Source organism: Vulpes vulpes, chromosome 12 (genome assembly GCF_048418805.1).
Source record: "Vulpes vulpes isolate BD-2025 chromosome 12, VulVul3, whole genome shotgun sequence".
Lineage (NCBI taxonomy): Eukaryota > Metazoa > Chordata > Mammalia > Carnivora > Canidae > Vulpes > Vulpes vulpes.
This window is the reverse complement of record NC_132791.1, coordinates 137,550,403-137,577,500: the sequence shown is the minus strand read 5'-3', so window position 1 is coordinate 137,577,500 and position 27,098 is coordinate 137,550,403. Positions and strand designations below refer to the sequence as shown.

Sequence of the window (27,098 nt, the reverse complement as noted above, 5' to 3'; positions counted from 1 at the left end):
AATTTTTTAAAAAAATAAATAAAAATAAAAACTCCCAAAACTCAAAAAGAAACAAAAAAAGCTTTTTAAAAAATAAAGTTGGAAGAGGAACTTCATCAGAGAAGACATATGGTTGGTAAACAAGCACCTGAAAAGCTTTCAACGTCACAATCCATCAAAGAAACAAATTTAGGGGTGCCTGGGTGGCTCAGTCAGATAAGTAGCAAACTCTTAACTTGGGCTGAGGTCAGGATTTCAGGGTTCTGGGATCCAGCTCCTTGCAGGACTCTGGCTCAGTGGGAATCTGCTTCTCTTCCTCTCCCTCTGCCCCTCTCCTCACTCATTCTCACACATGCACGTGTGCACCCTCTCTCTAAAATAAGTAAATCCTTAAACAAAATTTTTTAAAGACAGTGAGATTCCAGTTTACACCAATGACAATGGCTAAAAATTGAAAAGACCATCCCAGGTATTAGAAAAGATGTGGAAGAAAGAGAAGTCTCATACATTACTGGTGAAGGTTGAAAATAGTACAACCACTTTGGAGAATAATTTTAAAAAGTTAAATATTCACCTATCATATGATCCAGCCATTCCACTACCAGCTATTTACCCAAGGGAAATGAGAGCACATGTCCACTCACACAGTTGTACACAAATGCTCACAACAGTGTTATTTGTAACAGACAAAAACCAGAGACAGTCCAACAGTCCCTCAGCAGGAGAAGGAGTGAACCAATTGTACATAGCATATCCCCACCATGGAATACTACTTCCACTACTCAGCAATATAAATGAACAAACTATTGACACACACCACAGAAGGAACTGAAAAACAATTATGTAGAGTAAGGAAGACAAAGCATACATACTGCTCTATTCCATTTACATAAAACTCTAAAAAATGCACATCCACCTACAGAGGCAGAAAGCAGCACAGTGGGAGCAGAGAGGACATGGGCACAGTTCACACATACGGAACTGTACCCTCTCAATACGTGCGTTTTATCATATGTCGATGTTCCCTCAATAAGTCTGTGCTTAAACTATTCAAGAGGAAGGAAAGGAAAGAACATAAGCAGTAGCAGGGAGAGAAAGGGAAGAATGCACTAAATTCAGCTCATATCAGCGCCTTTTACATAACCCAATGACTAGCTATAGTCACCAGTTACTCAGAATAGTATCTCCTACACTAGAATTTCTCCAACCTCCAAAGATACTCAAAGTAAGGGCTTTTGTGCTTTTAAATTCTGAAAATCTATATATTAAAGGACATTTTTAAAGTGATTCTAGGTTTCAGTTCTGATAAACGGAAGGTGTGGACCTTTAAGCAAGTTACAGGCTACAAGTTATGTTTATTGTTCAATATTGTAAAGCTCTTCATTTTTCTGTCTTCAAAATCTGAAAATGAGTTTAGAAACCTGTGCAATTAGATGTCTTAATAACTTACCGACATCAAATCCAAGTTGTACTTTGGGCTTTTTATTTGAGTTCAGCTCCATTGTAGAAAGAAGTATAAATGGTTGGAGACAATGGCAAAAAACAAGTTTCCAACTTAGGTATTAAATATTATTCAGTCATTGCTCTGAGTAAAACTATGGAACTTGCAGAGGCTCAGTGATTACCCAAGAGCAAGATTCATCTCTACAGAGGAGCTGCCAGGGTAAGAAAACTATCATCTCACGAGCTCTCTGATTGATAGCTGACTGAAGCAAAACACAAACTGATGTCTTACGGGCATACGTATGATAAAACGAAATGTCCTGGAGGGTTCTTCACAGGGACAGTAATTAAAAGTCATTTGTCTTCCTCATAGTGGTGATTAGGTGGAGAGTCCAGATTACATATGTTCATCTCCAGTCTTTCCTTTCATAAACCCAGAATTGTGTGTCTATTACTAGAACTGAAGATCACGTTGCCAAAAAGATTCTTTTAAGTGATCAATTTCAAAAGAAAAATGTTTCTCTAAACCCTTATTAAGTCTGTTTAATATTTTTAACCTTTGTAACTTCAGGAAACACACTCTGCCTATGCATTCTTTAAAGGTGAATTTTTGGCTTCTAAACTTTTTTTTTTTTTTTTAATACAGAAAGTACCTATTACTTCTTGCAGGAGGGTGGAGAGAGTTCATGTTCACCTGTCAGGGCATTTTGCAACTTTATACAACTTAACTGTGCAGATCTTCAGCCTCCATCCGATCATACTCAAAAATTGTAGTCCTGTGAAAAAGTAATTATTTTTTTTAAATGAAGCTGAAAGTTCCTCATCCCTGGACCACTTGTTCTATAACAGAAAGAACAGTGAGATTTTTGTCCCTAAAGTCCCATCTCTGCTACTTCTTTATGTGACTATGTGACTATAGGACTATGTGACTATGTGACTCCCATCCAAACAGTCCTCAAACCTCAGCCTCCTCTCTAATTAATTTAGAGAGAGAGAAGGGGGATGATGCCCCCGAATGCCCTGAGACCATTACAAAGAGAATACATATGAAAACTGTAGAATAGTAGACAGATGTTTGTGCTTACAGCTGCATTATCTCAACTCCCTTTAACCTCCCTGAGATATTGACACTGCATTTTACCCTGCTTCTCAGAAGAAACAATGAAGATACTGTTCAGATACTACTCCAAGCTTTCTGTGTTGTTTCCAATATTTGCAATTCTGGGTGTCACTTACTCTGCCTTCTTTTCATAAAATCAGACTTCTACACTGAGTAGGCTGGGGTTATACATCTAATACTGCCTAAAGGAATGATTAAACAATGAACATGAGAAATAGGCTGGAGTACCTGAGCTCAATGTAGTTGAAATACCGCTAAGATAGGGCCAGTAGGAGCCTCAAGTGGCAGAGAATGACAGAGCTGGAAAAGCCGACTGTGGAATCCAGTTGGGACAGACTGTAGTTCAATCCCTAAGTAAGTACTGCTCTGCATAAGCTCTGAAGAATAAAATGGCCAGAAGATTTAGTGATTATAAAGACTAAATCAATGGTTTGGGAGAAGGGAGGAGGAGATGGCAAGACTCTTGTGGAACATAAAGAAAAGTTCCAGATTCATGATCTTACAGACAGCACGACTTTATGATACACTTAGGTTCAGGACAGAGTATGTTCCTGAACATACGATGTATACTGTCACAACGTACTACTGGTGTGCAATGGTGAAGGAAGTTCACTAATCCCGCGTACCCGGTCACAAAAACGAATATTCGAGTCATAACAAGTACAAGGACAGAAGTACAAAGAAACTAGAGGAGTCTAGAATTAAGTGATTAATTACTGATTCAACAAAGCAATGGACCCTTCCACCTACTAGAGTCACCTATTAAGAGCACAGAAAAACAAATCAATAAAAACAGATGTACTGACTGAGTAGGGAATTAATTGACTAAGCTCAAAGGTCTTCTCCAATGTTAAGACTTCATACATTTCTAGTCAAGTTACAGTCAGGCCTGTCTTACAACGCAGTATTTTTTAAGTCAGGAAATAAAACAAAACCCCCAAGGCATGTACATCCCCGCTTTGTGATCCAGTCCCAGAAAAAAAGAAGGGAGGGGATTCTCACCAGCTCATAACAGCCCCACTAGCACAAGCTCATCCTAACACTTTCAAAATGACAACGGTGTTTTATAAAGAGTATTAAAAGTGTGTAAGGGATCATTCAGCCGAAGTCCCACTCACCTAAGTAAATATCACAAATGTGTGAGGACTGGCCAGGATACCCGTAAGTGTCGGATTGGGGCCCAGCTCCAGCTCCACCCACACCCCCCTGCCCTAAATCCCTTCCTTCCCTGCCTCAGGCAATGAGATGACTGGAAGGACTACACGGGTTTGACAGCCAGAGGCAGAAGTGATACCCTGTGTCAGGACACAGAATAACCAGGGGCCAAAAGAAGACACATGACACTGAGACCATGCAGTCTCTACACAAAAATCCAGATAACAAGATTAGCTAGAAGAATTTCTAGTGTAACTAGTGAATTTCCATATGGGTTGCACTGAGGGTTCTGATGAGGGTGAGTAAATGCTTCCATTAAAAGCAGATATAATTAATGACAGAAATAAATATAAGTTTTTAAAGGGGGAGAGGGGACACTGAGGGAGTTCAAAGCCAAAACAGAGAAATCTCAACCTATGGCAAAGGGTTATTCAGAAGTTAGTGGATTTGTCAGGTTCTTAAAGAACAGAAACAATAAGTGAAGAAAGGAAATATGCGGATTCACAAATGACAGCCATAAATATGTATTTTAAAAGCCCGAGATTCACCCCTTAACCAAGGAATAATCAGTGCTGGAAATAAATGTGTGCCATCTCACACCTATATACTAAAATATTCAGAGATCAGCTTATTGCTAACGTCTGGCAGTTAATGAAGATCAGAATCTAAGCCTGCCATCCTCTTATTTATTCCAATGAGATAGTTATTCATCAGCTAAAACCCCAAATTGTTTATTCCTACCTCTCTGAAGAGTGCACCATAAAACTGAACAATGTACGGGCAATCACTACTCCGCATTACTACATCCAAATCCATAAGAAGCTGTTTTTGTTCTTTTTCATCCACTGTTGACCGAATTCTCTGGAAAAGAATGACAAAAGATGTCACAAAAACATAAAACAATGTTAGAAACCCAAGAAAAACCACTACCACAAGACTGAAAAATTGCTAAGCAAATGTCATTAAATACTAACCAGACATAATAATTATCATCTTCCTTAGACTTTTATGAGAACAGTTTTTATCACAGAAAAACAAAATAGCACTTAGGATCTTTAAAAAAAAAAACAACAACAACAACAGCACTTAGGAATTCTTTAAAGGACACAGGGCTTTTTAACCACAAGCATCCGCTGATGACGTTGGCAGTTATATAACAGAAGTTCCTAAGCAGTGAAAATTAACCCTCACATGCAAATATAAAGAGAGGCCTAACGAGCTATATTTGAAACAGTTTTTGTGTGAATAATCAGCTTCACAGATACCTTTACTGTATGGAATCTAGGTATTCAATGCAAGAACAGCTCTCCTCACTCCCTGGCAACCTTACCCCCCACCCACCCTCCAGCATTCTCACTCACTAGAGATGGAAAATGGTCCAGAACAGGTCAATGGGAATCAGTGCAGGAACAGCACACAGACTACATTCCCAGCCTCCCAAATCCTATGCTGGAACCTCCCCCATCACCACATTTTCTATAGTTAAGAATAAAAAGTTCTGACTCTCCACCCCAGGGGTCAGAATGGAGGGCAGTAAGAACATGGTGAAGAAACTCAACAAATGAGGAGAGAGAGGGCTTTTTGTCTATTTCTAAACTGATGAGGCTCGCTTCTCTGTTCACGGCAGACTTGGGGTTTACCCCTAACCCACCTGTACCACTTCTCTGCATGTTTCTAAAAGATTAACACAAAAAACTAGTACCTCCACCTCCCACAACCCACTGCTCCCGCCCCCAGCCCCAGGAACAGTAGAGCGCATGGAGACACTCAGAGGGACGGTTCCCACTGCACAAGAGAGAGAGGAAAGAATCAAGTTCAAAAAATATAAAACATGAATAATGAAGTTATAGTTTAACATTGAGGCATGCAAACAACTTTTTTCTCATAAAAAAAAGTTCACAATGTCACACCGCGCCACTGTGTACAACACATAGTACATACTTACAAGGCAAGTTAGTATATCAAAAAATACACAAGGTGGCATTTTGTCTTCCAAAGACTTCAAGGTATCTGTCCTCAATGTTCTTGAAAGGGATGAAGGCAGGCAATTAAATTCTTGGGCCCATTTTACAGAAGAGAAGCCAGAGGCACAGAGAGATACAAAAGATGTATTCCATGTAACATGACAATAAGCACTTGCAGAAGGAACAGAAGCAGGTTCTTTCATTTTCCTCTCTCCCCACGAAATGCATTCCATATATTCCAAATACAAACACATTTAATTTTGCTACTTGAAATTTATAGCCTGCTAGCTATAGTGCTTCATACCAAGTAAAATTTACTAATTAGCATCTGTCTTGCATACACTGATTTAAGACTTTTACACTGAATTTCACTAACCAGATAAACAAGAAATAAATAACAAATAAAAAGAACAAAAAATAATGACAATATAAGACTAATCTTTTAAAGTTAAGAAAAATTTCCTTCTTTCTCTCATTTATATACTTTCATAGTTTGGAGATTAATGATCTTTCTTTTAAATCAACATCAGGCTAATGTTTGCTCAAAAACTATATTTTTAAAAAGTTAAAATAGTCCAGAGATTTTAATTTGTTATTAGTTGAAAACCATGACATTGATAATTTTGGTAAATATTTTAATTACATTTATTCCTGTTTTTAAAACAATAAGCTTAAAAGGATAACTGTGAAAATACTAGTCTGGGAAGGCAATTTTTTAAAGAAAAACTTAACAATCTTATATGTCTACATTTGAAAGACAAAGAGCTGGTAATTAGAGACAAATGGGAAAGAAAAAGGAAATGATACTCTGGGAAAGATTTCCACCAACTGAAAAATTCTCACTATTAAAAGGTTTAAAAACTTTGTTTTTTTCTATTTTCACTTGTACGGATTGCTGGGCAAGTATAAATACACTAACATTCACACTCATAAGACACTATTATAAAAGATGTCCTCTTTCCTAGTTTGTTTCCCCAAACTGGTCATAGGGTTTTCTAAATTTCCATTTGTACAAATGCTTGTATTTCAACTACTGGAAAGCGTATTACACCAAAACCTTAATAGTTAACATCAATAACTGACTCTTGAACCAATTCTTTAGAATGAATTTCTAAAAATATTACAGTAGCTACAGAAAAGACACATGCTACTACTATATGGACTAGAGGCCTGACTGGAAGTCCCAGTATTGGACTGGTATCTAATTCTCAATCCTGGGCCGGATTATCATGAGCCAGGATGGAGAGAATTCCTGCCACAGCTCAAACCTTTGAGCTCATCAATGTGGCAGTAAAATCTATTCATCTGTAAACTATTCTTTAAAGCCACTACTAGTACAAAACAGAACACGGGGCCACTAGATGACCTACTGGTCTACCAGGAAATTGATTCTGCTCTTGGATACTTGTCAATGGATTAACACCTCTTCGTGCTCTCTGAGCATCTGGTCCAAGGGACAGGAAGTGGGTAGAAGAGAAGCTGCTGGGAAGGCACCAGCATTGTTTGGGACTGAGCAAGTAGCACTAACTCTTCATTATACAGAAGTTTTAGGGTTATATTGCAACATGTATTATATGTGAGCACTTATAAAATAAAGTAATTCAAAAGGCCTAAAGGATTCAAAAAGGGGATTAACCACAAGCACATGTCTACAGTAATGGTTACTTCAAATTAGTTATTTTAACTCAATTAATTCAATAAATGTTCAAACTGAAGAATACTTAACAATAATCAATAACTAGAAATAATTCTTAGTAGCACAAGTCACAGCCAGGAAAGTTTCTCTAATGGAACAAAACAATGTGTATGGATAAGATTTTTACACTGGAAATAAGTACAGCCAGGATTTTCTAATACTAAGGGAGAATAACCATATAACATGGAACACATGAACAAGAACAAATTTCCCTTCCCTTTATGAAACTGTTCTTGGGAGCTTCCCTTCTCCTGGCTAGATGAGATGCTGCCTGATTCATCAATCATTTCATAAAGCCAACTAAATCTTCAAATTAAAGAGAGAAAAAAAAATGCTTTCCTTAATAGAAAGAATGGAAAATTGAAGCCTAAAGGTGACACCAACTATACATAAAAATCTCTCGTAATTAGAATGTTCAAAAGGCAAATGTATCGATAAATGTCTCGAATCAAAGAAAACTTTTATTTATATCAATAAACTTGAAAACTAAATAAGACTTTGAGTTTGTGTTCAAAAACACTTTTTTTCTCATAAAGAATGGGGTTGAAAAACTCACACAAAATATTTAAGAAAATTATCTCAAGAACCTTAAGTCTTTTTAAAGTTTCATTTTCAACCAAATATCAGAACTCATTAAAATCACTAATTTTTTCATTATGGGATTATTGAGCTCTTTTATTTGTCACTATTTTATTACCTTAGCTCCAATTATAACATGCTCTTGAAACAAATTATACTTTTTCAAAATCAATCCACACCTCTTTTCCAATAATATTTTCAAATTATCACAAGTTTTACTTTATTGGAACAAAATATAGGGCAAACACTTAAAATCAAAACAAGACTTGACACCCCACATTAGAAGCTGTTTTCCACAGTGAAGAAATTGATATACTTGAATCTAAAATAATATTTTAAAAATTATTGTCCAAATTTGTGTTCAAGGTTGCTTTATACTCCAAACAAAAGCAGGTAAATGCCAATAAAAACAGCATGTAGCTACAGAACAGCAATGCCAAAATAACTCCAATGAAAACTCTTTCAGACACAGAGGATAAACTGAATACCTGGTTCTCTGTTTTTATTAGTGTTATGCAGTTCTTATCCAATTAAAAATAAAAAAAATCCAGCTGCACCTGGGTGGCTCAGTTGGTTAAGTGTCTGACTCTAGATTTCAGATCAGGTCATGATTTCAGAGTCATGAGATTGAGCCTCGCAGCAGGCTCTCCATGTGGGACGTGAAACTGCTTAAGATTCTCTTTCTCCCTCTCCCTCTGTCCTTCCCTCATCCCACTTGCTCTCTCTCTCAAAATCATTAAACATTTTTAAAAATTAAAAAAATTTAGAAGTCCACAGAGCTTCACTTTTTTAAAACAGCCAATCCAACTCATGCCATTGGCTGGAGCAGCCACAAACCCAGGTACTAGAAATTCCGTATGGATTAAGCTGCAGTGATAGAAAGTTGACAGATTCTATAGGACAAGCTCAAAAATTTAAGTTAGAAATTGTCCTCTTGCCCTCTCCTACCTCATGCATAAAACAAAATGTCCACTCTAACAACAGTCCAAATCATGCAGACAAAATACCAATAAGTGGTTGAAAGGTTGCTTTCCTTCTCTCTGCACAACGTGGCATCTGGAAATCATTGGTAAATTTAAATGTTGGCAGCTTATACTTGGCCTTCATTTGGAATGCTTCAATGTTTAACAATTTAAATTTAAAGCATAAATACTCCTTTACTGATAGTGAACAACTATTTAAATGTGGCATAGTTCCAGATGGCCTCTAAATACACTGGGACCTTCACAATAAGATGATTCTTGCACATTATCTCCAAACGCTGCCAACCCAACCTCCCCCACACAATTTGTTGGTACTCATCAGGAATGAATGGATAGGGATAAAACTAACATAAGTAGGAAGAACTTTCCAGCAGATTAAGACCTGTTTTTCTAATGGAAAGGGATTGTGGGAACTATTCAAACTACATTCACTTAAGGACTGGAGGTGGGAAGGGCAGAGAAGCAAAGGAGATGAATGGAAACAGGTAGTGTACACCCTCAAAGAAACCACTCACCTCTTAAGAGATATCAGGACTGATTAGCGTCACTGTTTATCTTCGTTTCCTAAATTGATTTTCAAGGGTCAGAAGAAACATTCGGGAAGGGATAAAAGGAAAGTGTCATGATGACCCAATCGAAGTTGGGAGATAAGGCCAAGATGGCTCAAATGTAGCAGAGAAAAAGAAGAAAGGCTGACAACACAATGGCTAAGGGACAAGCTATAGGGGAAGCAAAATAAGACAGTCCCACAGGGTAGGTCCTTAGAAGCAGGTCAGCAAGGAACTTTTTGCCTAGGTGTTATATAAATATCCAGCTGCTACTGGTGCTCACCACTCACTCTGACTCAGAGGTAACCCTCCCATCTCCACGTCAGAGTTCTCAAAGATATCTCAGTTGCTGGGGAGGCCAGGCATATACCAAAGCACTAGGGCGTTCCTTGAAATGACCCAGTCTGGTCTGCCTGGGTCCTGGTGTGAGACCTTCTGATTCTCACCAAAAACTGAGAGATCCTCTTCCTACCAACTCAAGATGTAAGAAAAGGTCAGACAGATGACAGGCTCTATGTCTTGGACAATGTGGGTGTGGGGAAGGCCCTCTGGGTTACCCGATCCCATTTCTGCTCAGAGAAGGGGAAAACAGCTCATCAGATGCTCAAAAGACTCAGAACAAGGCAAGACTGATGACAAATCATAGGTGCTCCTGATTAAAAACAGCAGTTCCACAATGTGTGTGACAGATGCAAGTTCTAGGATCAGATCATTCCAGGCAAAAAAAAAGATACAAGTCATCTGCAAACGGATCAGGAATCAAGACCTGGGGAGAGTCCAGGAATGAACTTTAGAAAGGTGGACTTCAAAACAACAACACAAAGACACTTACAACATATCTACTAGTTCTAACTGATACTCGTGTTTTGCTTTTGCTTCGAAATAGAGAAAATATCTGGGAGGATGAGATGTGGGGAAACAGAAGAAATAGGGTAACTGATGTGGTAGGGCATGATCTCTAGTCCCAGCAGGTAAGAAGGTCTCTAAATTCTTGAAAATTCACATCAGGTTTGTGACGGACTTAGCTGAGGGTCCAGAGGGCAGTAGAACAAGGTCACAAGAGCAAGGTTGGAGACTCATACCCCTGCTGCACATGCTCATCTTCAGCTACTTAGGGTACATTAGGAATAAGGTACAACTACTCAAAGTGAAGAGAAGTGAGTTTGCCAGTGAGAAATTAGGGCATGGATACAAGACTGAGCAAGCTGATGGGTTCAATGACCATACAGGAAATCTGTGGATACCTTTGAAGATTATCTAGGAACTTATTAAGACAATGTGACATCAGATAAAATGATGCCAGCTATTAGTATTTTGGCCCTTCTAATGGCAAAGTGTCACTCTCAACTTGCCACCAACCTACACGGGAGCCCCAGAAGGTATAAACTCTTCAACAATACTGTGGGGGATCTGCATTACTGGCAGGTGGCTAAAACTCATCTCCCTGATTGTGGCTCATTCCTACCCATAAGCACCCATCAGCATCGAAAGTTTCTAAAACATTAGGATTCCGTGTTTCAAGTAATTGCCAAATGTCTTGCCAGAGTGATATGATGGCTAGAACAACCACTCCCAGGACAAGAATGAAACCAAAAGCTCCCTGTGTTGACCTTTTGTACCAAGTGGACATTGATAAATATCATCCATGCAGAAATCCTAGAACTAGTACATGAGCAAACAGATCATGAGGGTGGAACTCTTCTCCACAGGAACTATTTCATTTAAAATCAAAAGAGGAGGGGCATCTGGGTGGCTCAGTTGGTTAAGCATCTGATTCTTGATTTTTGGCTCAGGTCATGGTCTCAAGGTCCTGGGATCAAGCCCCATAGCAGGCTCCACGCTCAGCAGGCAGTCTGTTTGAGATTCTCTTTCACTCCCTCTTTGTCCCTCCCCCCTTAAAATAAATCTTAAAAAAAAAAAAAATCAAAAGATGACAAGAACAAGGATTATCTTAACTGATACAGTTGTGAGAGTGATATTTTGAAAATGTGCCCTGTTCCTGGACTCTACAAACCCAATACTGTTATGCCAGAAGTACACCTGTTCATTAAGGATTCCTTGCTAAAGAACCCTCCTAAGGTTAGTATCTGTGAATAAAAGATGAAGGGGAGTCCACTGTCAATCAATAGCTGACTTCAGGCCAACCTAAATCAGTGATGTGGGGCATAGGAGAGCAAGGATCACACTCAGATCCCCAAGTGCCCCCCAGTTGGATCCTCACAAATATGCTGCTTTCCCAGAAGAAATGTGCAGAAGTCAGTTCTAATACAAAGCTGGAAAACCCCAGAAACCACTGCAGCACATCAGTATGCTATTATCGCCTTCCTCTGGGATGCAGGAAATCTCAGGCATTCTTATGTTCCTAAGTTCAAAACAAAGATTCTCTATCCCACAGATGCAGCAAGACTCATCCCTGCTACACAGGTTCATCCTTAGCTGCTAGTCTTCTAGACAGATCACATACAAAAATGCTCACTGTTTCTGTCTCACAATGCCATCACTAATGAGGTCAAAGCAGATAGCAACATTAGCTGAAACAGTTTAAAAAGCCAAGTATTTGGAATGCTGATCACAGATGCAAAACCAGTTTTCATGTCAAAGAGTAGCAAATCAATAGTGTCTGTTAAATCAATTGTTTTAAATTATGAAGACATGTTTCCACTAAGGCAGGAAGAAAGAATACTGATTCTTAATTGCAAAATCATGCAGGTCTTTAGAATCAATTTAATGAATTCTCAATTGTATCTTAATCAAATTAATTAACAGAAGTACCTCTTATTCTCCTCACTGAGGATACTGAGGCCTATTTAATACCTTCTGCATAGGCTCTGTTATGCATCATCAGAAAGTTTGGGAAATCAGTCCCAAAACATATGGCGTATTTATTACATCATGGGCAGAGCTGCCTGAGGGCAAAGTTAATGGGACAAGCTTGATATGTCTTGATTAAGGATGGTATCATCATCTTCCTCTTTACTAATTACATCATCCATATACAAAGGGCACAATCTTAGCACTAACATTCTGCAAGGGCCTAAAGATCATAAACGACAGATCAGTACTCATGACACTAAAGTGAGATATGAGAAGAAATCTGATGTATAACCAATTTTGGAGGCATGGCGGGAAGACAACAACAAAAATCATATAAAATATAGGGTCAGATGATCCTCATTTAGAGTGAGGCGTGATAAGGTTTTTCTCCAAATTACTACTAGATAGGCTGAGGTATAGATCCCAAAGCTCTTCTTAGAGTTCATGTCCTATAAGCAGGCAAGGTTCCCATCTCCTATCCCTTACACCAACCAAAATAGTACTATTTTGTCTATATTATTTATTAGGGTCTACATACAATTTCATTAACAGAAAGAGTCTTCAGTGTGAAAACAGGAGAAAAAAAAACAAAAACAAAAAACAAAAAAACCCCACACATATAGAGGAGTTCCAACTATAAACAAGGGACCTGACTTCAAAACCAAGGCTGACGGGAGGACAGCTCTGCCACATTCTTTGGCTCTGCCCAGTCCTGGAAGCATCCACTTAGACTTTTCATCTGCAACACCACAACATTCAGGTGACTTTAGGAAGCATACAATAATATGGCTCAGCCAACTACGGATTTCTTAATGAAGCCACATGGTCTAGCCAATTAAATCGGAGCGGAAGGTGTTGGAATCCAGTCTCAATTCAAAACCAGACAGCCATGACTTCTGTGTCCCACAAGTGATCTGGAATATCAAACATGAGCGCTGTAGCCTTTCAAAACCCAACAAGATTGCCTAACAATGCACTCTGTACCATGAGAAAGGAGCTTTTCAAACTTAAGGCCACTCCTGTCAACTATCTTTCCAGTGTTTTCAGAACAATGTGCAAGACCAGTTTTAAGGACTCAAATGAACCTCGTCCAATAAGGCTCACAGTTCCCACCAAAATCATTCAGTCATGGAACTTCTGGTAGAAATGGCAAGGTGTCTGCAGTGGCAGTGAAAATGAGCAAGCTGTCCTTTGCCGACCCCTGCGTTCCTATACTTGCAGCACTGTCTGCCTCAAGATGGAAGCCCCCCACACTGCTCAGGCAAGGGCTGAGTTAGGGGCTGCTGGTATGGGTGGGTGGAGGGCTTGGATACTTCCCCTCGGGGCAGGAGGATTAACCTAAGTCTCAACTGCAGATCAAGGACACGGTAGGCAAAATCCAAATACCAAGGAGAGGCAGGATTGCAGGAATCAAAATCAGGTTACCAGCCCAGGATGGATCAGGAGCCCTCAAATCAACACAACAGGAAAGTTAGAAGAGTAGAGAAAAACCCTTGAGGGTTGAAGTAATAAGACCAATTAGGCTCATCACCAAGAAAGGGAAATCACCTAAAACCCTTCACCCTGCTAACCAGGCTGACCAAAGCACCTAGGCTGTCTCTTTGATTATCACACATGACTTCTCAAGTAGAAGACTGAAAGCTCATCTGTAAATATCAATTGTGACAACCTCAATGTGACACCTGCCCATCCCCACTCACCTGCCCAACATCAGTTCCACTCCCCCGTGATATGACAGCTTCAATCCAGGGCCACCCCTCTAAATATCAATCCCACTGCCTTCCATCTGTAGGGGCATCCATTTCATTCCCTTCTATTCCCTCTCATCTGCATTCTTTTCTTTTTTTTTTTAAAGATTTATTTATTTATTTATTTATTTATTTATTTATTTATTTATTATAGACACACACAGAGAGAGAGAGAGAGAGAGAAAGAGAGAGAGAGGCAGACACACAGGAGGAGGGAGAAGCAGGGTCCATGCAGGGAGCCCGATGCGGGACTCGATCCCAGGACTCCAGGATCGCACCCTGGGCCAAAGGCAGGCGCTAAACCGCTGAGCCACCCAGGGATCCTGCATTCTTTTCTACTCTCCCCTGCCTACAAGCCTACAGACAGACACATGCATATCTTCAAGAGTCAGTAGACACGGTCTTTGAGGAAACGACAGGGAAGCTGGGAGTCTAGCATGGAGGCAGGATTTATGCCACAGGCAGGGTCAGGCGGAGAATACGCTGTCAAGTCTTGAAGGCTCAGAGTCATTCCTCCCTCTGTTAGCAACCTGTGTCCATCATATCGTTCCATTCCAGCCCAAGGGCCTGGACTGTGGCCTGGAGCCACTCTTTCTAATGCTTTTCTCCTGTGTCCCTGGACTTGCCCTGACATGCCAATTGTGATCATCTGTGGACCTGACTTCACCGGACGTTACTTCCAGATCCTAAATTTCTCTGACCCTAGCCCAGAAATCTAATCCTGACACCTTCTTCAAACATTTGGTGTGAATGTTAGGCCTCTGCTTATTATAATAAACCCTGGCAGGGCGCAAACCAGACACCTATTTTACTCTTAGAGGATAGGGACTGTTCATGTCTAAATTTTTTCATTCGGTGGTTATTCTACCATCATACAAAATGGGACATTAAATAAATGTTATTGGCATGGGATGCTGATCGAAGCCTGACATACCCAACCAGAGTCAAAGGTCATCCTTACTGCAGTTTTAGAAAATCCTATGGCAGGAATGGTTTTGTCCTCGGCAGCCCTGTGACTCAGTCCTTCAAGCCCTTAGACAAGCCAGTCATAACACTCCCACTCACAGAAGAGTCAGACCTGTTTCCCCAGGTGGGTGAACCAAAAGGTCAGAATTTCCCACATCTTGGGTCCTAATGCAGAGAACCTCACTGGCAGCTTGAAGAACTGTCCTCGGGCCAAAGGTCATGAGATCTTACATATGCTGTGTGTTATCTGGCTGAATCTGATTTATTACATCCTGATTTTTAAATATGTCTTAGAGATCATTGTTTCTGGTAACTAACAAATCATCTTTCTAAGCCATTTCTCATGTGTGGCAAAATAAATTTGGGGAAGGGCTCCCTCAAAACTAAAAATGAGGAGGAATAATAATAATAAAAATCAGGCTGATACTGCAGTTCAGTTTTGTAGATAATGAAAGTAAATCTTAAGGGTAATTTATTTCCAAGGTAAGCTTAATATCTAATACAGTAATCCTTGACGTTAAAGTGCACATTATAAAACACTATATAGAGGTACACTTCAAGTGCATTTCTCAGTTTACCAACAACAATTGGAAAACTCACAAGAGCATGAACCAGTCTCCCACTATTAAATCTCTATAGGCCTTGTCTCAAAGCTAGACACGGCGAGTGCTTAGTCATCAAGCTGTCTACATGGAAAATGTCAAATCGAACTCCTTAATCACACACTGACTCTGTGTGTGTGTACTTATCAATCTGGTCTGTGTGCCTACATGACAAAAGAACAAACTCTAGAGTGTGACAAAAGGCTAAGCTTTTTCAGAGAGATCAAGATACGCATTTAAAAATCGTAGTGGATGGCATTTATGAGTCACCAAATTGGTATCAAACTTTAATGTCAGGATGCCTGGGTGGCTCACTGGTTGAGTGTCTGTCTGCCTTTGGCTCAGGTCATGATCCCAAGGTCTGGGGATCGATCCCACATCAGGCTCCCCGCAGGGAACCTGGTTCTCCCTCTGCCAGTGTCTCTGCCTTTCTGTGTGTGTGTGTGTCTCTCATGAATAAATAAAATCTTTAAAAAAAGAGAACTTTAATGTGTTTAAGGAAAAAACCCTCTTCAAGTATTACATGATGTCATGGATACTTGAATACTTGTCATTGGAATCCAATGCTATCATTACCCTCCCTGCGCTAAACTAAGATGCTGACTCAAGAAGTCAAGGTGACAGGGACACCTGGTGGTTCAGCGGTTGAGTGACTGCCTTCAGCCCAAGACGCAATCCTGGAGTCGCAATCCTGGAGTCGCAGGATTGAGTCCCACATCGGGCTCCCTGCATGGAGCCTGCTTCTCTCTCTATGTCTCTGCCTCTCTCTGTGTCTCTCATGAATAAATAAATAAAATCTTAAAAAAAAAAAAAGATTTGGAATACTTGTTACAAATTTATTAAAAAAAAAAAATTCAAGGTGTTAAAAGTAGACAGTATCAACTGGCAGGCACAGGTGTGACAGCTACCAATCCATAGGTCCCATGACCACCTCAGAAGTACTTCTGAAGAGCTGGGCTCTTTGAAGGCATTCCGACAGGACTCTCAAAATAAGGTCAAATTATAAGTGGCAGACAATAATTTCCTATTATTCACTCTTAAGTTCATTCAAATTTTGAGTCAGCATCACACCGTTCCAAACGTTATCAAATTAAGAAACACTTTTTTCAAATCACAATGAAGTACCTTCTTTCTTTACCTGAAACCCTACTGACCACAGCTCAAGTCTATCCCAGATGACTAAAACAGATTATGATGTTGATCAACATAGTCAAGCACAGACTGAAAAAACTAAGATGTAATTATTTAAAAGTTATTTCCCTAGTATCTGGAAGAAAGTTTAGAAGTTTAGTTATATATGCCACCTCTCCCTTAAGACCTAGCCAAGTAGGGATCCCAGGGTGGCGCAGCGGTTTGGCGCCTGCCTTTGGCCCAGGGCGCAATCCTGGAGACCCAGGATCCAATCCCACATCGGGCTCCTGGTGCATGGAGCCTGCTTCTCCCTCTGCCTGTGTCTCTGCCTCTCTCTCTCTCTCTCTCTCTCTCTGTGACTATCATAAATAAAAATTAAAAAAAAAAAAAAAAAGACCTAGCCAAGTAAAGGCAGATATTGCACCGATAGTACATTAGAGCAAAGCAATCCTCATCCAAAAAAATCTCAATAAAGTGACTTTCCACTTACACTGCACTGGCACAAAATAAAAATGGAGGAATCATTTCACATTCCAAGAAAAACACTGTTTTATTTCAACAGACAATCCAAAGCAGAGGTCTTAGCCTGTGCTGCTTTAGAGATCCACCAGGTATATGCAAAATCTTATGTATGAATGCATCATCCTATGAAAAAAGGCTATTGGTATCAGCATATTGCAGAAGAACTATGACCAACCACAAGGTTAAGAACCCATAAAGAGAAACATAAAATTTTTACCCACCATTCATTTCTCATTAGGTTCATATGCCCCAACAAACAGAAATGCTCAACAATGAAGGAAGCAAATATGGTCAGAGTAACATTTTGCACAGGATAAACTTCAATACAGATAGCATTTCATATTAATGTGATACAAATCTGCTCCCAAAAGTCAGTTATGATACTAAGGCTCCTCTATCAGGCCATTTGACAAACTCTCCAAATAGGGCACTGATGGGGAGATGATTAGCTCTGATGGTCCACAGACCTGTTCTCAATTGGGTAAACTAAGGCATGACTAATTTACCCTGAGAATTTCAATTTGGATAAGGGAATGGCCACATCTCATTCACCCTTTATCTTTCTTACACTGGCACCCCCAATGCTGTCAATTTTCCTGTGCCGTCGTACATGCAGAAAACATCTGTTCAACATCTAAACACACAGATGAACACATTACAACCACATGGCCCCCATGGGCATCGGACATAAATCATTAGTTTGTAACAGGCACCAACATCAGCCTGCCAGGTACAGTCTATAGGCCCATCTCCATTTCTGGCCATTCTCGATCTTTCTTTCTTTCTTTCTTTCTTTCTTTCTTTCTTTCTTTCTTTCTTTTTTTATGAACATATTAAGTGGCACGCACGGCACTCACAGCAAGGACAGAAGGCGACAACATTGTCACGAGGGAGGCATTTCTATACAGCGTTCAAACCAGGGAACAGGGCAGTACTGAGCGGAGATGAACTAAAGCAACAGGAGCCGAGCCGGTCAGGACCGAGTAAGGTTGAGGTTAGTGGCAACAGCATGTGTGTGGTTTCCAAGAAACCCTCAGTAAGACTGCTGTTAGCCCTAGCCCCGCACCCTGCCCAACCCAGTGTGCTGCCTCTTCTTCCAGCTCCCCGCCTGGCTCGGCGCAGCACTACCCTGATCCCAGGGCTGCAGCCGCCCAGCCCGAACTCACCTGGGCAGCGGCAGGGCCTGAAGTGTAAAACACGTTAAAGCATCATGCCGGACGTGCGGCCAACATGCGCGCTTCGGACACTTGTGTTTCCAAGGCGATAGAGGACGTGCCACCAACAAGACAACCTCGGTACGAAACACCCTCAGGGGGGTTGGAGAGACAGTTTTACAGACACCCGTATGTACCACACAAGCAAAAACAGAACGGCAGGGGTACCACTGCACCAAGAAACTGCCCCCAGTGGATGAAAGCACCAGAAAGAATGATGGGCATCACCTACTTTCACCGCCATTATTTGCCCACTTGGTTTGTGGACCATTTTGTTGACAGAACCATAAGCTCCTCGTCCAATTTCTCCAAGGTCTTTCAAGTCTTCCGCAGTGAAATCCCAGTGCTGCTCAGGGGAGATCTTCAGCTTTCCTGATGATTCAATGCTGTGTGTTCTCAGTCTCTCTCTGTTAAAATATCGGGAAGCAATTTTTCCACATTTTAAATAGGTTTTGACTTTTTTTTTTCTTACAGCTAGCACTGATGAATGCGTGAGAAAATGTCTTTTTCAAGTTGCTAACACAGTCTGACCTCGAGGTTTGGGGGGTTTGTTTACGTCGTCTTGGTTCTTTACACTCTGAACTAAGAAAAGCCTAAATTTAGGAAGGCAATAAATATAGCTTTAATGAGATTCAGAAAACCAAGTTTCCAGTCATTAAAAAAAGTGATTCCATAGATAAGTTTTCATTGCCAAATACAAGATCTTTTTCAAACTCTGTAAAACTCCATTATCAAGTGCAAAGTCCCAGGAGCTACAAACCTCACGTCCAAAAAGTTCTATCCTACCTGGCCCAACATGAATGACTCTCTCAGTCTTCAATCCTTAGTACAGCTGCTCCTGAACTTTGCTGCACGTCAGAATTACCTGGTGAGATTCTTAAAATCCAGATGCCCAGGTATCATCTCATGGCAATTAAATCAGAGTATTGGGGGACAGGAGTCAAAAAACAGTAGTTTTAAAGATTCTGGGTGATGATTTTAGTAAAGTTTGAGAACTGGCACCTTACCATGCTGCCCTGTTCCTGATAATGCCACGCTGAAGCAAAGGGACAATTAGATGAATAGCCAGCTGGCTTTAAGAGAAAAACTATCATGTACTATTCAAATCTGAATCTTTCAGCCTAGATACAGCAATGAGGTGAAAAACAAATGATTCGTGGACAGAAATCTCGATACAGATTTTCATTAAATTAAAAAAAAAAACATCTCTGGGCAGCCTGGGTGGCTCAGCAGTTTAGCGCCGCCTTCAGCCCAGGGCCTGATCCTAGAGACCTGGGATCGAGTCCCATGTCGGCCTCCCTGCATGGAGCCTGCTTATCCCTCTGCCTGTGTCTCTGCCTCTCTCTCTCTGTATATCTCTCATGACTAAATAAATAAAATCTTAAAAAAAAAAAAAAGAAGACAGTAAGTCTTAAAAAAATAAAAAAATAAAAAAAAATCTCCAAAACTCCAACCTGGAGATCAAAGTATTAACTTGTAACTACGCTATGTTTTAAAAGAAAAAAAAAAAGAAAGAAAAAAGCAAATCCAGTGAAGAATGTAAAGACAATCTCTTTTCTCTTTCTCTTCCTGGCCCTACCCCCAGACACCAATGTGTAGGAAAGAACTGTATAAGACTAGAGTACAAAATACATAAAGAAAAAGATTCCACTGAAGATCATCTACATTTTGTCAGTTTCGTATTAAGTGGTTGGACTCTCTTTAAAATCTGATCTGGTAAGCAAGAAAATTTTAAATGCTTGGGTATTTTATTTTTCTTCTCCCAAAATTTAGAAATGTTTTTTCAGGTAGGTAGAATTGCTTTTTGTAGCTACTCTTAAGGTTCTCAAAATATGCAGAATTTTAAAATCATTTCCCCACAATTACGGTATATACCAGTATTAATAATAACCATGATTCAAGGTTATAGCTCAAAGACTAATAAACTTTATCTAAATAATCACATAATGAACCAGCATTCCAAATGCCAGAGTCCCAGACCATAAGCCATAATATCAGCTTTTTTTCACACAAGTTCTTTCCTATTTATAACATACTTTCACCAGTCGAGTCCAGTAACTAGTTTTCTTAGTAATCTTTTTCATGATGTAGAAACAGTTTAACACAAAGGAGCTCATTTGCAATAATTATTGTTCTATGATTGCTGGCAAGTAAACATTATCTCTATGGCTCAGCTTAATCACTGGTGAAACATGTAGCACCAGTCAATTGCTGAAGGTAGCTGAAAAAAAGTTAGTTAAAATTATGTGCAAATCGGAAGCAACATTTTTACATTATTCACGAATTTACAGCACGTAGCAGACAGGTTCTAAGATGATCCCCATGAGCTGCACTTTCCCAGGATTCACATCTCTGTGGAGGCTCTTTTCCCTGAGTGTGGATGGGACCTGCAACTTGCTTCTAACCAATAGAATATGACAAAGGATGTCACTCTCATGGATATACTGAGTTAGATAGCATTTGCTGCTAGCATTCCTGAGAAATGAAGTATTTCACTACTACATAAACCACGGAATAACAACAGTTAAAATATTGTCTATACCATGAGATCAATTTTTAGAATTATGGAATATCTTGTCTAATCATTTAGCTTACTATAGCTTGCTGTGCAGTTTTTGGATGAGGTTCTTTTTTTTTTTTTTTTTTTTGAAAGTGAGTAGACAGCAAAAGGATGTGAGTTATCTTCCTGGTCTAATGTAAATGTTCAAAACCTGAGTAAGATGACAGACTCATAACTCTGAATATAGAAAAAGCAAATGAACTATACAGTACAGGGGTAAATTGTATGGTACATGAATTATATCACAATAAAGCTGCTAAAACAAAAGATGAACAGCAGAATGTGGCTATTACCCAGAGTCCATCTTCTCATTTAACAGAAAAAGTTGTGGAAACCACAGAAAAATATGCTATGAAGGCTTATTCACGGAGTCCCCACTCACACCAGGCTGGTAATCTTTCCTATGAAACTGAATCCAATTTCAGTTATTGTTTTAATGATCCAACCCTGATGGCTTCCAAAGAAGGACTGGACAGAGATGCAGCGCTGTGGTGACCACACCAAAAGCCTGAGCTGACCCTCTACCATTACACTAGAGCAGTCAATCACTGAGGCAACTGCAGCAAGTGCCCAGAACCTTGACCACAGTTTTTTAGCTTGGGCCAAGTGTGTCAAACAGAGTTTAAGTGCTACTTCTACTCAACAAGGTCAAAGATTCCCAGTCACTTCGTTATTACTTTCTTACCTGAAAATTAGTAATTACCTGAAATTAGTTCAGCACAACTCCACCAACCTGTAAATCAGCCCCAATGCCTCTGTCTCATCAGTAATTAAGTTCAGCCTACGACCTTTTATTTACTCTTACATTCATCCCTCTAAAATGTATGTTAAGTGTTCCACATGAGCAATTCTTAACTCAGACATCTCTCCATTCAAGAAACAAGCAAGGGACTGAGGTTTCAAGTCTCAAATTCACCTAAATCTCATATAGGAGCACAATCCCCAGACCCGTATCTAATCATGTACACAGAAAAGTCCCTATGAAAATCAGTAACATTCTACTCTAGATTTAGAGGTCTTTAATATGAAAACAAGTCTCTGTTGTAATAGGACTTGTAATTAGACTATCAAATTATATACATCCCAGTTAAAAAGTTAGCTATACATTTAGACTTTTTAATGCCTTACAGATCACAAATCTGATTGAAAGGGCACCTCTCCTGGACACAGTATTTCCAACAGTAGCATTTGGGGATAGACATTACCAGGGAAGCTGTTCAGATAGACTGATGTCACAATTAAAATGTTTTCTCCTGTATAAAGGTAAGTAGAACTTTAGTGGCAATAATAAACTTTGGTGAAATCTACAAACACCAACACAAAGGATTAAAACCTAAAAAAAAACAAAAACAAAAAACCACAATAGACTTAGTTAACTGACTGAAATCAAATTTGGAGAATCAATACTTGGACATGCTGCATCTTACTACCATATTCACTAATTAACATAAATAGGTTGGGTCCATGTCCCCTGTGGGTAGTATGCTCACGTTCCTCTTCTAAAGACTCTATTCCCTGGCTCTGTAAAGGGATGCCGCCTGAATGATTGGAAAAAAAAAAAAAAAGAAAAGAAAGAAAGATTTTGGGGCTTACCTCTCTCAATTGTTTAAGGAAACACTTTCCCCCGCTCCATGCTTCATCTTTCCATGGAGAGAGATCGGGTCTCTCATCTGAGCCCTTACTGACTCACCAGCAAATATGTGAGAAGAAACTGAACACACACTTGGTTCAATTCCTGTCTTTTGAAGACAGCCTTCCTATAGAGAGCATACATATGCTCTGGCTGTGCCTCCACCATGCCTTGTAAGACGTTGCCACTAAAGGGATGGATAAGCCTAATTATGTGAGGCCAAGAGGAATTAGCAAACTATTCTGGCCTCAAATGCAGAGCTATATTTCCAATTTTATCAAGAATATGATAAATCTGGGGGTGCCTGAGTGGCTCAGTCAGTTAGGCATCTGACTCTAGGTTTCAGCTCAGGCTCAGGTCATGTCCCCAAGTCATGGGATCGAGCCCTGCCTTGGGTTCCACCTCACGTGGGGAGTTGCTTGGCATTCTCTCCCTCTTCGTTCTCTGCCTCTCCACCAACCCCCCGCACCCCCTGCCGTGTACATGAGCTCATTCTCTCTCTAAAATAAATAAATAAATTCTTTGAAAAAGAAAAAAAGAGTACAATAAATCTTATAACCTCCCTATGTCTGGCTCCTGCATCTCTCAATTGGCGCCAAATTCAAATTGAAAGGAGGCTTCTTCCTTTTTTACCAGACCTCCATATAACCAAAACCCAAGTTTCAAAAAATTTAACAAAGCATTGGATAGAGAAAATGAAATGCAATCATGCAATTCCTAGGGCTCAGAGAGAATAAAACGATTTCCATGTGACCTAAACACTTCCAGGTGCTTCCAGGCACCAAGAATTTCAGAGCTTTGCAACTGACCCTATAACCTATAACTCCCTTTAGACCCCTTGCAGAAGTGCACAGAAGTACAAAAGACAAATATTTTTGGTGACCTGAGTTATACCTGTAGCTTCAAAGTCCTGGCTTATGCCACTTCTAGAAAAAGTTCACCAAGAGTCTCAAGGGCAATGAGGAGATCATGCAGTCTGCTGATGGCAAATTCTGTCCTAAGATACAAGTTCTGTCCTAAACTGAGTAGTTTTCTCTCTAGAGAAAAAAAATATATGAACAGTAGAAAACACACTCATGTAGAAGGCTGGAGAAAAGTAAAAAGCAGCAATGTAAAACTGCCTGTAGCTATACTCTTTAGGATAAAAAAGGTCTCCTAACTTCTCATTGGGATATCACTTTCTTCAGAAGAGGGACTGTGTTTTCTCAGCAATAACTTCTAAATCTCTCATTTTCCCAGTTCTCTATGGATAATTTTATACAGAGTATCCCTAGCTGTATTCAACGAATGCTCCATAGGATTCTAACTTCAAGGGCCTGATGATCCACTCAGGGAAATGAGTCAGCAGCCCCTCTGGCAATCACTGCCAGCTGTCACCCAACACTCTCGTCCTCTGCTCCTTGCTAAGATCTTCCTTTGCTGGGGCAGAAATATATCCATCTAAATACTATATTCCCCACTGCTGTGGAATACATTATGTTCCCTCACCCCCCACCCACCAAAATTCATGCCAAAGCCTTAACTCCCAGTGACTGTACTGGAGGCAGGGCCTATAAGGAGGCAGTTAAGGTTAAGTGAAGTCATAAGGATGAAGCTCTGATCTAACAGGATTTGTGTCCTTATAAGATGTACACCACACAGCTGTTCCCAGTGGAGAATCTCTCCCCCACATTCATGCTCACACAAGGAGGTCACCTGAGCACCTAGCAATATGGCGGCCACCTACAAGCCAAGAGGAGAATCCTCAGAATGAAACCCAGCTTGTGGGTACCATTGGAAATAAATTTCTGTCATTTAAACCACCCAATCTGTAGTATTTTGTTATGATGGCTCAAGCAAAGAAACCAAACTTCTTTGCATTTAGAAGCAGTAATACAAATGGAATATTTAAAAGGAGCTGACTCAGTTGGAAGGAAGGTCTTTTTTTTTCTTTCTCCCTCTTCTTCTTATTGCCTGGAATGTTGGTGATGACTAGAGTTCCAGCCACCCCCAAGGCCCTGGAGAAGGGAAACCACGTATTGAGAATGAAGGAGCAGAATATTAAAGGTCTCTAGTCTGATGACCATTACAGCAACCCTAGGCCTGCCTACTGCCAGACTGCATCTACAGAAAGAGAAATAAACTGTTTTATTCAAGCCATTATTTGTCATGTTTGTTTATATGCAAGCTGACTCATTTCCAGCTAACACAGCCCCTAACACTATTTTATTTCCCAAAGACAGTCATAGAAGGAGGATTCTAGCATCTGGAAGTGGTGTGGAGGGACGAACAGGCAGTAGTCTGGTCACCATGATGACTGGGAAGTGCTATGAGCATTTAGTGGCTAAGGACCAATGATACTAATTGGCTTCAAATCCACAAGCCAGTTACAAACAAGCCAAAAACACTTCTCGAATAAAATCCTTAGCTCTGGTATCCTTGATTTCTTAGGCCCCATCTAAATCTCATACCTTGTCTTTCGTGGTCCCAGAGACTAGCAGTTCCACACTTAGGCAAACAATACACACACAGAGACAGAAACAACTGACACAGATCCTATGGACATTGCAAATAAGTGAAAAAAGTGTGTTTTTTACAAAACACACAGGATGATGGGTGGAAAGCTTGGATCTACGTAATACAGACCTTATGAAATTACAATTTGATATAAAGAAATTACTTTTTGAACTCGGGATTATCTTGTTACATGAAAATCTGAAAACTGTAATTCCTGAGCCCACGTGCCTACACTGAAGTCTTTTGTGTACCTTCTGTGATGGCTGGATCCTCTGGATAGAAATGACTGACTTGCCCAGTTACTACTTAGCAAACACTGAATCATCACCACTGCATTTAGCTATCATCCTTTCACTGACACAGACTAATTTATAAACTTCTGAAATCCTACAGATTCCCAAAAAAACACCCCAAAAAGTTGTGACATAATGTTCCAGAGCATTCATCAGACTGGGCACTGAGAAAGCTTTATTTCTATCTTAAATGTCTAATAAAGCTGCCTGGGGCTTTGCACATACGTGAGTGGACCTGTTTTTTGAAGAATTACAGTTGGCACAGCCAAGGTTACCTGGGGTAGCTTTAGCCATACCTTCTACCCCCACCCTCTGCTAAATCCAGCATTTTGTTGTACTAAAATTCAGTAGCAGGACAAGTACTCAAATCTTTTTCCAACCAGACCATGTCATCCTAAGTCCCTCCTAAAGCCACACAGGTAAAAGATAAAGGAAAAATGGAAAATTCAATCATAATCCAGAGAAAAACATTCTTTGCAATTGAGCAAATGCCCTTTGTATCTTTCTGTACTACATGGATAGCTTATAAAAGGAGATCTCACATCTATTGCTTTATAGACTTCACTTCGTATGTTTTTGACCTATTAGCCATGACCTGGTCCACATGGTTACTGTCGTGCCACAGAGCCAGTCTGCCCTGAGTCAACAGGCAGCGAGTACTCAACAGTACGAGCAGCGAGTGCCCAGGGAGCCCAGGCAATAGCACCCTTTCCCTCATGCCAACCTGAAAGCAGAGAAGAGTGAGATCATTCTTTTAAGTTACATTTTGATTTCTTACCCTTAGAGTTGGACATTTTTTCCCATTTGATGAACAAGTGTTTCTTCTTTGGTTAACTGCCTGATGGAACAACCCTGAGCCCTCCTTGCCCAGCATTTGTTTTGCTATTGCTGCTTCTGATAGAAGTCCTTTATTAACCTATCAATCAACTCTTGGTCCAGCATTGTAAATATTTCTCCAAGGTGTCATCTACCTCCCCATTCTATTTATAAATTTATACATGTAAAAAATTCAAGGGGCACCTGGGTGGCTCAGTTGGTTAAGCACCAGATTCTTGACTTCAGCTCAGGTCACAATCCCAAGGTTATAGGATTGGGTCCCATGTCGGGCTCCACACTCAGCCCAGGGTCTGCTTGAATTTCTCCCTCTCTCTCTCTGCCACATACTCTCTGCCACATACTCTCTCTCTCAAATCATTTTTTTTTAATTCAGAAATTTGTATGCTTTCAAGTCAATCATTCCGTTCCATTTTTTTCTCTTGCTGTCATGTAGTATCACTTAAGTTCACTTCTGAGTGTGATAATGACTTCATTCCACCACTGCATTTTCAGTTTCCTGGCAATGTCTTCTTTTCTCATCTATCACCCTATCAGTAATCCTGTCCCCTATTTATCCACATTTGCTCTCTCAAGATTTGCCAACCCTTTTTTTTTAACAAACACCGTGACATTTACTTCTACTCTATTAAGAATGCTGCAAAAATCATATTCAGAGATGCTCTTTCTCAAAGTCATGAAGATAGTGCTCCCTAGTTCCCTAATTTCTGCAGTCCCATCTCACAAGGAGAATCTGTGTGGTACTTGTGCCTGGGCTACTGCAGAGTATCAGCACACAGACTTATTCTCACACTTGAAACTAAAAAAAAAAAAAAAAGAAA

General features: G+C 40.1%; 1 protein-coding gene across 6 annotated transcripts in view; it reads right to left on the bottom strand.

Annotated features, from left to right (window-relative positions):
* Positions 1 to 27,098, bottom strand: part of MAP2K4 (mitogen-activated protein kinase kinase 4) — a 132,122-nt gene that overhangs the window by 46,159 nt on the left and 58,865 nt on the right. For 4 of the 6 annotated variants that reach the window (XM_072730373.1, XM_072730371.1, XM_072730375.1 and 1 more), the window contains 2 exons: positions 18,697 to 18,871; positions 4,439 to 4,558 (listed from right to left, as the gene is read on the bottom strand). In XM_072730373.1, coding sequence (XP_072586474.1) covers positions 4,439 to 4,558; positions 18,697 to 18,871 — 295 coding nt within the window. Of the gene's footprint in view, positions 1 to 4,438; positions 4,559 to 5,642; positions 8,318 to 18,696; positions 18,872 to 27,098 lie in introns of those variants that run through there. The other 2 variants (XM_072730376.1, XM_072730374.1) reach the window with 2 other exon arrangements.